The sequence below is a fragment of the Nanorana parkeri genome, unplaced genomic scaffold, assembly GCF_000935625.1.
Source record: "Nanorana parkeri isolate BGI_ZX_2015 unplaced genomic scaffold, ASM93562v1 scaffold904, whole genome shotgun sequence".
NCBI classification, from domain to species: Eukaryota; Metazoa; Chordata; class Amphibia; order Anura; family Dicroglossidae; genus Nanorana; species Nanorana parkeri.
In genome coordinates, this window is record NW_017307172.1 from 626,104 (window position 1) to 641,117 (window position 15,014).

Here is a 15,014-nt window from a genome sequence, read left to right on the forward strand (position 1 = left end):
AACAGACACAGAAAAAGCGTTTGATAGGCTGGCTTGGGATTTTTTATTGCTTACATTACAACATATGGGTATGGGAAGTAAAATGATGAGCTGGATCGCAGCATTATATAATGAACCAAGGGTGCAAGTAAGAATTAATGGTACCCTTAGTGAGGGATTTACATTGGGTAATGGTACACGTCAAGGCTGCCCACTCTCTCCCTTATTATTTGCGATATCATTGGAACCTTTTTTGGCAAATATAAGAGTACATAACGATATTCATGGTGTGGTTATAGGAAACAAACATAAGTATTCAGCTTATGCGGATGATATACTGATTTATATCCAACAACCCAGAATATCTATCCCAAACTTAATAGATATTCTGGAAATATGGAAATATGGGGGGCTATCTAATTTTAAGATTAACTTTGATAAATCAGAAATATTAAATATTAGCCTGCCATCTGGGGAGGTGGACTCTTTGCGTTCAAGTTTCCCTTTCAGGTGGCAGGCTGAGAAATTGAAATATCTGGGGATTAATCTAACCCCTCATCAGCGGGACCTGTTTAATTACAATTATATTCCCCTTCTGAATAATATTAAGAAGGATCTGCAACAATGGACTGCATTATATCATTCATGGATTGGTAGAATTAATATAGTTAAAATTAATGTCTTGCCGAAGTGTATATTTCTATACCAGATGGTCCCCATCGTCGTGCACTAAATGTTTTTTTAGAACAGTAAAGACAATGGTATCTAGATACGTCTGGGGAAGGAAGAGTGCGAGAATCTCATATAGCACCCTGGCAAGAGCAAAATCACAGTGTGGGTTAGCATTGCCTGATTTTAAATGTCATCAGGCAGTAGTGTTGACCAGACAACTAAACTCTGGGTGGGCGTTGAGTTTGAAATATGTAAGGTGGACCTGAGTATAGTATGCTGGCTACCAAAGCAATACAGAGGCACAACAAAGGACTTGCACCCTCTAGTGGGGAATACCCTGGCAGTATGGGATTTACCGCATAAGAAATTTGGATGGAGTTTTAACTCAACTTTAATGCCCCTGCTAGGACAAGATTATTTCCAACCAGGAAATTTAGATCAACATTTTGCAAATGGATAAAGGTACGCTACAATTGCATCATGTGATGGATCGAGGTGTGTTAAAACCGCTACCGATTTTGTGTAGATCACTATCACCACCATTATTGGATAAGTGGCGTTACTTCCAACTAACCCATTTTTGGCAACTATTACCAAAACCAATCAGATCAATGGATGAGCTAAATCCAATGTAAGTGATACTATCTGGATCATCATGTCCAAAGAGAAGTATATCACGGCTGGCTCACTTGTTGGCACAAATAAATTAAATCCCGATCCCAAGGTTTATGCTGCAATGGGAGGAAGACCTGGGGATTCCCTTATCAGAACAAGGAAGACTAAGGGTTCTACAACAAGTATGTAGAACCTCAATATCCTCCCATATAGAGGAGATGAATTATAAACTTCTGTCGAGATGGTACCTCACGCCAGTAAGATTACACCCAATGGATTCTAGTAATTCACTATAATGCTGGAGAGGTGGTGGTATGAGGGCAACTATGGCACATATATGGTGGCATTGTCCCGTTATTAATATTGGATGGGGGTGGGTAAGATCATCTCCTCTATACAGGGAATACCCATGAGTTTGGACCCCTGGGTAATGCTATTTCATAAAAGTGAGAGGTCATTGATAAGATGTAAAAAATCTATTATACCTCATTTGCTGAATTCAGCAAAATGTTTAATCCCAATATATTGGAAGCGTATTGCTTCCCCCTCAATAAAAGAATGGTTTATAAAAATAAATCATATATGCTCTATGGAAGAATTGTCTTTTAGTAGCCAAAATAAATATAAAAATGTTTGTGGCAGGGGTGGTTTATATACAAGAATCTGGAAGAGTATTTATCAGTAAAGACTTCACATAACTGATGTTAACAAAAATGAAATATTAGTCTCTAGAAAATGCCTTTTATTCTCTTATATGTTCTGGGACAATACCAGTTAATGATAAAAAGAAAGGGTTGGTTCAGGATGCCTAGGAATGTGTGTTTATTTTTGTATTTTGGATTTAAGGTGTCAATCTCTTTATTGCCTGGATTAGTTGATATTTTTAAGGGCATGACCTAAAACTAATTCACGTACGGGGGGCTTTAGTCGAGCACATTTGACTTAATTGGGAAGATTGTTGTTTAGACACTATTGAGGGTAGTAGATTGAGATATGAGTATGTAGTATCACATGATATACAGCGACAGATAAGGGGGGAGGAGAGAGGGGAGGGAGGAAGAAGGGAAGGACGTTTTGATTAATATCTTTTTTTCACCATTTTCAGGCCACTTATAGTTATTTAGATATACATGTGTTAAGGATATAATTGGGTACATTTAATTGTACTCTTTTTTTCCCCTCTGTACAAAAATACACATCACAATATAAAGAAATGGAAACACTAATGAAATTTAATTAAAAGGTAGTTAATAACAAAAGGTAATTATAACTTAGAGTCACTCACTTTAAGGGGTGAAATTGCAAAGGTTGGCCCTGTGCAGATATGGATTGGGTTATGGATAACAGGTACAATATAGAGGCTAAAAGGGATTGATGTAATCTCTTGTTTTAATGTTGATTGTTTGTCAGCTATGTAAAATGTGAGAAATTTGGATTGTCTGAAAATTAATAAATATTTATATAATAAACCTAACTATATATCTAGTTTTGAGCTCTCAAGTGGTGGGTCACGACCCACCACTTGAGAACCAAGGGTCTAGATGGTATGAGCATGAAAATTAAAGATTGCAATTGGTTAATATACCTATCATAGCAACGGTTAACAGAGTGCCTGTATTTATGAGCTTGATGGACTCACTGACTGTAGCTTCCTGATGAAGGCAATTAGACGTAACGCGTAGAAGCTGAGTCCGTGACGTCAGAACGCCTGGGGAGAAAGAGGAGGATAGACCTAACATCCAGAAATGAGATTCTGACTATGCAATTTAATTAGTTATTTATGGGAGTGTAATCCTTTTAATAAAATATTTGTTTTTATTGTAAACAGGCTACGCTATGATTTCCACTTCTGTCTTTGAGAGATCTTTTTGAGATGAAATTGGGCTGTCGGTAGAGGAGAAAACGTTAAGATCAGGATCAGTCTCATCTGAAGGAAGGAGGATTGCGGCTTCAAATAGTGTGAGGAAGGTGGTTAATCCTAAAATAAGCGTTTTGAGACCCAGGGTCTGAACACGGTGAGAGGCTTATTTATCAGAGTAAAGGTGTTTTTTGTGAGCACTGCAGCAAAGGATACATTTTTTTGCAAAACTGGTTTAAAGATTATACACAAGAAATCACAAGAGTGGACAATGTGACACACAAAGAATACACATTTTTCTCTGTTTTTCTCTCTTTTATTTCGTACATTAAGACTTGAGTTGTCTGCATTTAACGATTTCATGGACACTTGGTTTAACACCTTTGCTACTTTACGAGTCACTTTTGATACTTTTTTTCAAAGATAATTACCTTTGACTTACACAAGCAGTTAAGAAGATTAAATATTTTTTGCACAGAAGTATTGTTCACTGTTATAATAGGTTTTTGCACACATTATTTGTTTACTGAAAATCACTCACCTCATAATTCTCCTTTAAAATGAATACAGATTATTGAAAAGAAAAAGTCAACTTGCAGAGGTGATAGCAATGAGGAAGGCAACCTTGTTAGTAAAGGTAGACAAGTGATTGTCCCCGACATGTTCAAAAGATGGCCTCAAAATGACCGATAGAACCAAGTTGAAATCTCACAGCATCACTGGGAAGAGAATGGGGGGGAAGCAATGTAAGTGACAAGAGTAAAAGGTAAGTGGTTCTTAGGAAAGAATAACCAGGGCCAAAGTTTGACCTTTGCTGGAACTCAAGCCAAATGCTGACCCAGACCAGATTGAAAGAAAGAATTCATACGGGGAGAGCCAAAGATCAGGTTGACACACGGAGCCACCAGAACATCCACTGAAGGTGGATCCCTGGTCCTAGCAACAAACCTGTCCAGTTTGATGTTGAACCAAGACACCAAAAGGTCCATGTCCAGAGTACCCTACCTGTGACAGTACTCCAAACACCTCCGGGTTAAGGTATTCTTTACCAGAATTCAGATGTTAACAACTAAGAAAGTTTTCCTGACAATTTTAAATTTGTAGAATATTTACGGCTGTCAGGGCCAAAACGTGCACAACTTCTGGTGGCTCCCTAATGGTTGATGTTCGCTATTGCTAATCCTCTCCCTACAAGTGCGGGAGCCCCCTTTGAGAGAGGGGCTTGCTGCTAGACTTGGACGGTTTGGAGGTCCAGGGTTTACAACATGGTCTGATTTTTGGTCTTGGAGGCTAAATAAACTTTTTCTTAGCTTCAGGGGCCAAAGGCTTACCTCAGGAGCCCTTGCTTTCTTTTTCTGGTTTCTCGTATAAAAGAGTACGCTTTTCATGTGACTTTCTTGATGTAGATGTCCAAGGAGTCACCAGTTATTCCCCAACAAATGGTATTCTCACGCGGCACTGAAATTCCGCAGACCACCTAAGCCAAAGGATCATTTGCATATGTACCAAAAGGTGGCTCTTAGATATTGGGCTTTGTGTACCCATGTATAGCCATGGGTAAGAGTTTCAGCTGTTGCAGGACAGATGTCACAATAGATTTGGGGTCCCCAACCATGTCCTTGGAGCAGACGACAAGGGTCTGGAAGATCAACATTGTTGCAACAGCAGGTTGCACAGCAGGACCTGCCAAGGAAAATAATACCTTAGTTAGAAAATAATAGTACAACACAGGCTTGTAGGAGTGTGCGTATAGCACAAACATTTTAACTGGTTACATTTGATTCAAAATAGTGGCTGAAAACTCCTTTATGGATAAATAGGATGAGGGGGTAACACCAGAAGGCGCTAGAAAAGCATCTGATGGACGGAAGATACTCAAGGTAATAGAATCAGTACCCTTAGGAGAGATACTAAAGACCTCACCCTTAACTATTTGCCGGATGGGCCAGCTGACCTATTGCCCCTGCGCCTATGATCCACCATGTCAAGTGAAATACCACAGGTTATACTAACAAACATCACAGCAGAGCGGGGGGGGGCTTTCTTGTTCCGTGACCAAGTCACTGTAGGCAGCAGGGCCTCCAGGATAACTGTGATGTTCTGTCCTGAGCAAGTGTGCGGAGGCAGGGAAATGGTGCAGTTATGCCGTGTGTGGCTGGACAAGAGTGGACAAGAGTGGTCGAGCAGGTGCGGTAGCAGTCCCGCTCTGGTCCTCTGGTTCAAGTGCAGTACCATAAATATGATGCCAAATCTAAAGTTAGCAAGCGCCAGACTGTTCATGTTTACTAGATGTGACTAAATGAATCTAAGCCAGCGCTCCATGCTTAACCACTAAGGGAGTGAAGCAGAAGCACACTGGGCAGGGCTGAAGCCCTATATTACCTGCCGCAAGCAATCCACCTGGTCGGTCAAAGTGTTGGGGACTAAGCCCCATTCAGATCTTCGCCTGCCCAATGGCCATACTCTCTAAGGGGTCTTCAGGGACAAGGACAGCATTCTGCAGCCAACACAATCCGTTGCACATGGTGTCTAGGAGAGGGCCTGATGTAGTATCCAGTACCTGAGGCAACATTACAGGTGGGCCCTAGATCTTCCTTTTGGCGGGGTTCAGATACGGTCCTCGAAGTCTCAGCCGAAGAATCAACTGCAAATCAAGTTGCAAAAATGAAGCCACCGGGACACGAGAATTTTGCATACAGGGATTGTTAGAAATGTCATCAGCACACAGGCCATTTGGGCACTGCCCGAGGGCCCGCGGCTGTCAGGGGGCCCGTCATCCAGGGCCGAAACTAGTACCACGGGTGCCGCATCAGGTGGGGTCGCTGCCGGCTGGTCCAGCGCAGATCTAGGGGGAAACAAGAGAAGCTGTCGCCACAGCATTGGCGATCGCTCCTGTCAGCTCTACTCTCTCGGCCGCTCTGCATTCTAATTCGGCAGCCTAATTCTGAGAAGGAATTAGGCTGCCTTCCTACTGCCTGCTTCCAGCAGGCATCACAGGTCCAGAGGTCAGGCACACACGGGGCAACCGTGGGGTCCTTTTCCTACAGTATTCACGGCCAGCATCAGATGCTCCTCCTCCGGTTTTTCCTTGGTGGTCGGGCGGTGCACAAAGGCAGAGCTGTTCAGGACTGCAGGCGACAGGTTTAGGGGGAGAGAATTCTCAGAAGGACTGTTGCAAAAAGAACCGGTAAGCATAACAGACTTCATGTAGATGGAAATTGATGGTCGTAATTATTCCTGCTCTGCATAGGTCACTTCAGACTTAGGACCCAGTCACACCATAAAGAGTGCGTTCCAGAGCGTTTGGGCTCTGGAACGCAACCTGGGCGTCTCACTTTGCTTTGGGGCGCATTGAAGTCAATGACCCCACAGCCACGCCCCCTGCACTGGGATCGCCAGCACCCGAACATGTGGCACATTAGTGCCTGCATTCTGGTCCAATGCGATCTGCAAAATATGATGCATGCACTACTTTTTGCAGATCGCACTGGACCGGAACGCAGGCACTAAAGTGCCACGCGTTCGGGTGCCGGTGGTCGCACAGCGGCAGGGGGCCGTGGCTGTGGTGCCATTGACTACAATGCACCGCCACACCTCCTCCCGCCCTGATACAAAGTGACCCGGCTGGGTTGCGTACCAGAGGTTGAACTCTTTATGGTGTGACTGGGCCCTTTAATGATAACTATGAGGTGAGTGATTTCCTCATAGTTAGAGCTGACCTGTGACAAAGAAGCTGTCACAGGTCGGCTCTATTGATGGGGAAGTGAGCAGAAAGATGCACCGATCCGCTCACATTCCAAGCATCTCCCTGCAGTGACCAGTGACTGTCACGGCTCTCTGCAGGGATTCCCTCCTCCTCTCTCTGATCCTCCAGTGCTGAGTGGAGGAACTAACAGGGATGGGGGTGGGCACAGCTGGCTCTGCCTCTAGATAGGCAGAGCCAGCTGTCACTCACACAGCTGGGTGGATCCAGAGAGTATTGTCGTGATCCGTCCCAGGTTCGACACTATCAGCATATCGCGGGCAATAGCTTGCTATATACTTTGCAGCAGAGGATGATCCTTCAACCCCTTTTGACAATACTGCGAGACCCTTACAGATGGAGCTTCCCCTTCAGTCTCACAGCTAGACGTGATGGCAAGAATGCCATTCTACGCTTTCCGGAAGATCTTCCATCCTTCTGTGCGGATCTCCACATCTCCTGCCCTACCCTTTTTGGGATGGGAACCCATGCCCAAGCTGGGCCCTGAGTGTGAAAAGTTTGTAGGGGAGAAAGTCCAGGATACAGTGCTAATTGGCGGGGGGGACCTGTTTGTTTTTGACAATGATGTGCGGTGTGCTGATTAGGTGAGCGGCTTCCAAGGCATTCGAACCGGGGTGTCCAACTGGTTGAGGATAGCAAAGAAAAACGGAGAGAGAAGCGCTACAAACCAGAAAGGGGTTGTGAAATATTTGGATGTAGGGGTGTAAAATGGAATGAAAAATGGACCGTGGTGTAAACCGGTAATGTTTACAGGTAGGGATGCCCCGATACCAATGCTAGCATCGGAATTGGGACCGATACAGGGCATTTTGACAAGTACTTGTCAAAATGCCCCGATACACAGCGCCGAAGCTTGCTCTATGTTTTTTTTTTCTTACTTACCTTGCCGAGTGTCGTGTCACTGCTGCTCCGGTGGGCGGAGCAAAGTGAGGGAAGCTGGTACAGGGGCTGGCTGTAAATCTATTGCTATAGTGTACAGGAACTTGTGTAATGTATATGTAGTACATATATACAGCACACACCTCCACTACACTCCAGCAATAGAGTTACAATTCTCCACTGCTAACATGAATAGGTTAAATCATGATCCATAGTACATAACATGTAGTTGTACTATGGATCATTTAAAGTCACCTGTCCCTTTAAGAACAAGTATTGGTCATTGGTATTGGCAAGTACATGAGGGGATGTGAAAGCTAGCAGGGTTTTGTCCTGTATTAAAAAGGGGATGTATTGCAGGGACAAGTCTATAATTTTGCCACTTTATAGATCATTGGTTCGACCTCATCTGGAGTACGCGGTCCAGTTCTGGTCACCAGTACTAAGAAAAGATACCCTTGAGTTGGAAAAAGTCCAGCGGAGGGCAACCAAACTAATTAGGGGTATGGAGGACCAGAGCTACGAGACAAGGCTACTAAATTTAAACATGTTCACATTGGAGGTGAGGAGATTACGGGGGGATATGATCTCCATGTACAAAATGTTCAACGGTGGTAGCAACATTGGCAACAAACTGTTTAAAATTAACTCCATTACAAAAACTAGAGGCCACCACCTAAAATTGGTGGAAAAAAAATTCCAGCACAAGGGGCGAAGGGGGTTCTTCACAGTAAGATCAGTTAGGGTCTGGAACTCACTGCCACAGGCGGTGATTTCAGCAAATAATGTGGAATTGTTCAAGAAACTTTTGGACGATTTCTTAAGGGACCGTAATATACAGGGGTACAGGTACTCCTAGAATGAGATCCTAATAGGTTGGACTTGATGGACTAATGTCTTTATTCAACCTCAAATACTATGTAACTATGTACATGGGCCTGAAAAAGTGGCATCGGGACCTCCCTATTTACAGTGTGAGTGGTAACTTCAGCGGTTGATCTGGTTCATACCAGAAAACAAAAAGGTATAATACAATGGTGAGGTCAGCGTGTGTCAAAAAAAAATGTAGAAACTCACCATTAGGTAAGAAGTGTTGCGAAGGGGTGGAGTCTGTGGATTCTGAATTCCGCTGTATCAAGTCGTGATCTGTTCCTAGGTTGGATGTGGGTCTGCTGGTCACTGATTCGCAGTAGAAGTCCTAGTGGGTGCGGATGGCACAGTGGCTAGACGTAGAGTTCCTTTTCTTCCTGTGGTAGCTGACAGGCTGTGGTGGGCGGATCGGTCCTCAGAGTCTCAGGATGACACAGTGGAACTCCCTGATAGGGAGATCAGCAGTGTGACACTCGTGGGGAGGGGGAAGCAAGCTGGGACAGCAACGGTGCTGTGTGTTCAACCAGGAGTATTAGCTGACAGGCTGTGGTGGGCGGATCTGTCCTCAGAGCCTCGGGCCCTGAGCCTTCCGTATGGCAGAAAGTCACTCCGCTTAAGAGGTTGCCAGGAAGGACCGAGTGGCTGTTATAGCCAATATTAAAGATCAACTCCTTAAATCTGAACATTCACCCTCTAAACGTTTATTGCGGGAGGTGTTAAGATTGAGAGCACGGTTGCAACATCTGTATGTCCATAAGACTGCAATCTCCATGTTATATTCGAGACAGAAATACTACGAGAAGGGCAATAAGGTCCACGCGCTTTTGGCTCGTAGGTTACGGGCTGAAGCCAACCTGAAAGGGGTTTCTGCAGTGTGCAACTCTGGAGGCACGTTACACCACCATCCCCAAAAAATGGCAGATATATTCAGGGTTTTTTACGAATTTCTGTATAATCTCCCTGAGGCCAACTTCAATAACGGTGATGCCACCCTGACCTCGCGCATACAGGAATATCATAGCTCGTGTGACTTGCCTGTACTGTCCACTGATGACTGTGCAAAGCTAAATGCCCCGATGGAGGTAGAAGGTTCGTAGAACCATTGCCTCCCTCCCAACGGGCAAGTCGCCAGGGCCTGATGGTTTTACCTACCTCTACTACAAGACCTATTCTCACCTGCTTACCCCGAACTTAACTAACTAAGACTATATTAATCAATCCTTAGAGAGCCTCCTCATCCCGTCCTCCTTTTTGCAGTCCTATTTTTGTACTGGGTAGACAGGCGGGGGATAATACTCGAAGACTTGTTAACATAATAGATATTGCAAATCGCAGAGGGGTGGGAATGGTCTTACTTAGTTTAGACACAGAGAAGGCCTTCAACAGGCTCGGATGGCCTTTTCTGCAGAGTCTCCTGGCTCGCATTGGTGTGGTGGGGCCTTTTGCTACAGCCATTGCCTCTCTTTACTCCACGCTGTCGGCGTCCATCAAATTGAAGGGGGCTATGTCGCCTGTCTTTCAGATTCGTAACAGATCCAGGAAGGGGTGCCTGCTTTCTCTGTTTTTGTTTGTGCTATGCATAGAGGCCTTGGCTGCTAGGATTCGATCTTCCCCAGACATTTCAGGACTTGCCTTGGGCTCCCAGGAATTTAAAATCGCGTTGTTCGCGGACGACGTGATCCTCACGCTTACAGACCCTAAGAGATCATTGCATTATTTGCATCAAGAGCTTCGGCTTTATTCGAGTTTGTCAGGATATAAATTGAACCTGGGTAAAACCGAGGCTATGCCCTTAAACCTCTACCCCAATGATTTGACCTCTCACCAGGCCTCTCATCCCTACAGATGGATGACTGTGAAATACTTGGGAATTTACCTGACCCCAAAAATGCATATGCTCTACAGCGCCAATTACAAGCCACTTTTTGTTGCCCTGCGGTCTCTTTTACACCAATGCGTTCCTATAACCACTTGCTTATTGGGAAAATATCGACCATTAAAATGACCCTACTCCCCAAACTGCTCTATTATTTTAGTACCTTATCGATTGGCATTCCAGCATCGGACCGTAAGTCCATACAACTACATATCCTGCAATTTATATGGGGAGGGGGGAGGGGCTGGACGCCACAGAGTTTCTCAGCAAATAGTATGTGCCTCCAAACAATGGGGTGGAATGGTGCTGCCCAATATTACCATTATTTTGCTGTGGCCCAAATGCGTGCTATACCTCTTTGGAGTACTATGACTCCTCCCGCCACATGGGTTGAAATTGAGTCTCTGCGGCTTGCACCGACCCACCTTAACTCTCTTCTGTGGGTGTTGCCACAGCCTCTCCTACCACCTTCCCTTTTAATGTCTATGCTCTGTACTAGAAATATTTGGCTTAAATTTAGATTTGCCTTTAACTTAACAACCCAGCAGTCCCCCATGACCTCTTTCTTACACACCCCCTCCCTCCCAACTAGTCTTGAGAGGGCGTGGGCTTCGCCCTGGGCAGAGAACTAACTCTTCCGTTTTAGAGATATTGATCTGGGGTCCGGGGCCTTACATTCCTTCGAGAGAAATACAAACTTCCTTCTAAAATCCTATTTGCATATCTCCAGATAAAGCATTATGCCCAGTCCATTACTAAATCTCAATCATTCCCAAAATGTACCCCATTCGAATCTCTCTGTGCAAGGTCACCTTCCTCCAGGGGCTTGATCTCCACTATATACAATATGCTAGGGGATGCAGCTCTAGGTGAGCTTCCGAGACACATCACACTGGAACAATTGGAGAGTGTTTGAAGAGCGGCATCCTCATCCTCCATATGCTCTACCTACAAAGAAAGTCAGTATAAAGTACTTTATCATTGGTACCACACCCCTGAATTTCTTCATAATATTTATCCCAGCATCTCCCCCCTCTGTTGGCGATGTAAGTCTCAAACTGGTTCCATATTTCACATCTTCTGGCAATGTTGTTGGATCAGGCTATTCTGGAGGAATGTCCAGTCTGTATTGGAGAACCTTCTCAGCCGTAAGGTCCCGTTAGACCCACTGAATTATCTACTGGGTCTCCCCCTTGAAGGGTTCCATAAATATGATAAAAAACTGGCATCTCATGTGTTGACAGCTGCACGCTGCCTAATAGCCCTTCATTGGAAGCGCAGTACTCAGCCACAGATTCGGACCTCTATACCAAAATCAAAGACGTTCAAAAACTAGAATACCTGACTGCTAGGCTGAATAACACACTGAATCTTTACAATAAGGTTTGGGAAGCGTGGGATGAAGTTGAGCTTGCTAGCTCCAATGCATAAGTGGGACCAAATGGTTCCGGTCCAGTCTGCAGAAACCTGGCCGATAAGCAGAGCTAGAAAATGCTCTTTTACGAATTGAACCACCACAGTTCATTCCAAGATAGACATATGGCTAAGAATAGTGAATGTGATGCAATTGAACATCTAATTTTTTTTTCTTTTTACACAACTTTAATGCCTGCTCATTAGTCTTCTCTTATCCCGAATTGGCTGCATTTACTTTTTCTTACTAATGACTTGATACCGTAGTTGGTCTACTATGCACTGTTGTGCATCATACATTGTAATATTGGCTATGTCCTGTATATTTCCTCTTTTTTTCTTTTTTTTTTCTTTTGCTACTCCTGTATTATCTGAATAAAAATTGTCAATTATAAAAAAAAAAAAGCAAGATAAACAGGAAAAAGGGTCTTTCTCTATGCTGAATGGTGGAAAAGACAGCAGAGCACACGCACACAACTTTCCACCCAGTGGATGATATCAGCACTCAGGAACCCAGAAGATGACATCAGAACCGAGTCCATCAGCATTAACCCTTTGTGGTAAAACCTGCAAGTAGTGAGAAATTTAAAAGGCATCCAGTAGTGCAAAAATCCAGGCAGTTCTCTTTGCATCAGTCTGAACAATCTTACTCAAAGAGTGCATTTTCAGAGACCGTATCAAGCCCTGGGGCAATGCCATGGCTTTGGACCTGGAAAGTGCTTCACCGCTAACTTTTGCCAGTACACAAAAAGTAAGGAAAATTTGACAAATGCCCAGTACACATAGGTCACATCTGAGGCTAGTTCTGCATCTCCAAACCAGCAGGGTCTGAATATGGCACTCCGAAGCCAAGCTCAGAAAAGGCAGATCCATATAGCCACTATGTAGAAATCGGCTTAAGCAGGGATGCTGCAAGGAATCTTGACTGAAGATGTTGTAAGAGAATGAAAAGGACCAAATAAATGTGAATCAATAGAAGGTTAGCAAAAGAGTGGTTAGATATTTCTCAGAAAAGCTGAAGAAAAGGCATCCATCCTCCTAGGACACTAGGAAAAAAACTCAGGCATGCTGGGGCAAGTTTGTTTGCCAGTGTCCAAACCTCCTGTAGGTAGTAATATAACCCAACTATCTGAATTCTTGTGTCCCTCAATGGATGAGAAATGTTTTTTGTTTTTTTTTAATGAACAAGTTCCTAACTGAATATTTAAAGTTACCTCTTTTACATGGGAGTGAAGAGACACAGACATATCTAGTAAAATCTTTCGATGTTCAACCCGTCTGACAAAATCTTGGATTCGGTCTTCTAACTGATGGGCTGCTTGATAAATTTCTTCTGGGTCACATTCTCCGGTTTGCGCCAACTGCTCAGCGGCTTCCAGCAACTTGTCTGCATTGGTATAAGTATTCTGAATAGAAAATAAATATGCATTTAACTACTATTTACCTTATTTCAAATACTACACTGAATTACAACAGACATGCATAAATCTTTAGTACACATGAGCAAAAACAGCAAAAGCATTAAGGGCTCGTTCACACCAAACGCAGTGTGTTCCGGCCCGATTCTGGCCAGAATGCACTGCATCGCAGCTGCGCAGCATGCGGCTGGTTCACTATGTGGTGGGGCAGGGGCGGGCGTGGCAGTCCATTTTGCAGCATTTTGTTCGGACCGGACCGCAGGCATAATGTGCCATGTGATCTCGTGCGGCCAGAGGTCATGGCTTTGGTGCCATTCACTTCAATGGACGACCACAACCCCTTCTGCCCCACAACATAGTGAGCCGGTCGCCATGCGATGCAGTGTGTTCTGGCCAGAATCGGGCCGGAAAGCACTGCATCTGGTGCGAACGAGGCCTTAAAGAGAACCTGGTAGGGACATCCTTAAACTGTATTTCCACATTTGCAACCAAATTGGGATAACACCTACTGTATATGTGTGTTACATGATCACATTGACAGAACTTTACAAAAATGTGCTGCTTACTTTCTTAAATGCTGCAAGCCCTGTTCGGGATTCCGACCATTGCTGCGGTCAGAATACAGTGGAGGACATTTATCAATTTGCATCATCATCTTTTAAATAGCCGCATCCCTGATTATTATTTTAAAATTTTTATTGAGTTTTACTACAAAACAATAACGAACAAGCAATCAAATCAAATAGATCCAATATCAATAAACACCAAAAGTAATACGATTTGTCTCGATAGGAAGATACAATACAATAATGATAAAGTGTCATGTATTTGCAACACACATAGAAAAGGTTATAAAGTACTATTAAGGAAGGAACATTAAGGTGTGAGAAATTCAGGTCGACTTGTTAGGAGAGGACAATCAGGAACCCCATAGGTTCAAAGAGCTATGGGTGACCCCCCCTCTGCTCGTAAGTGATCTTATACAGTGGAAGCGATTGATCAACTAGACATTTCCAGCAACCCAGGGAAGGTGCCTGCGGACTGCTCCACACTAAAAACAGCTTTCCTGCCGTAAAAAAAGAAGAATACGGAGAAGACGTCGAGCCAGAATGTAGTCTTGAGCCAGCCTAGTAAACCCAGGGGACAGAGCGAAAGGTTACAGACATTGGGAAGGCCCAGGTTAATTTTGTTCCAAAAATGCAGGTTCTCAGGTAGGTACAAATAATCCTGCAGGACCAAAAAGAAGAGAAAAAAATCTGCCCTCTCTCCACAGTTTAAAACAGCTGGGCGAGGAGCGTAGGCCCAACGTGCATAGGAGGGACAAGGTATAGTACAACTGGTAGAAACATTTTTTTTGGATAATTCTGTCTTTGGATGCTATAAGAGAGGTCATATACATATCCTCAAAGTCATACCAATTCTCAGTATGCATATTAACAAGAAGTTGTTGCCATTTACCTTAAGTCTTGTCGGATCTATGGGATCTAGAGATAAGCAGTTCAGCACAGTAAGTGGAGATGAGTTTAGACGATACCTCTCTACAAAGCAATTTCTCCAAAGGAGATGGAGTTAAGCATCCCCGATTTTTTTAATGTATATAGCGACAGATTTATTACCCTAGTTTATGTTTTATTCCTAAATGCCATCGTAAGGAGAATTGTCTATAAACTA

General features: G+C 43.8%; 1 protein-coding gene across 1 annotated transcript in view; it reads right to left on the reverse strand.

Moving 5' to 3' along the window:
- The window catches only part of LOC108794847 (triple functional domain protein-like), a 660,684-nt gene that overhangs the window by 576,597 nt on the left and 69,073 nt on the right, over positions 1 to 15,014 (reverse strand). The window contains exon 4 of the mRNA XM_018565963.1: positions 13,140 to 13,331. Within this exon, the coding sequence (XP_018421465.1) occupies positions 13,140 to 13,331 (192 nt within the window). The remainder of the gene's footprint in view (positions 1 to 13,139; positions 13,332 to 15,014) is intronic.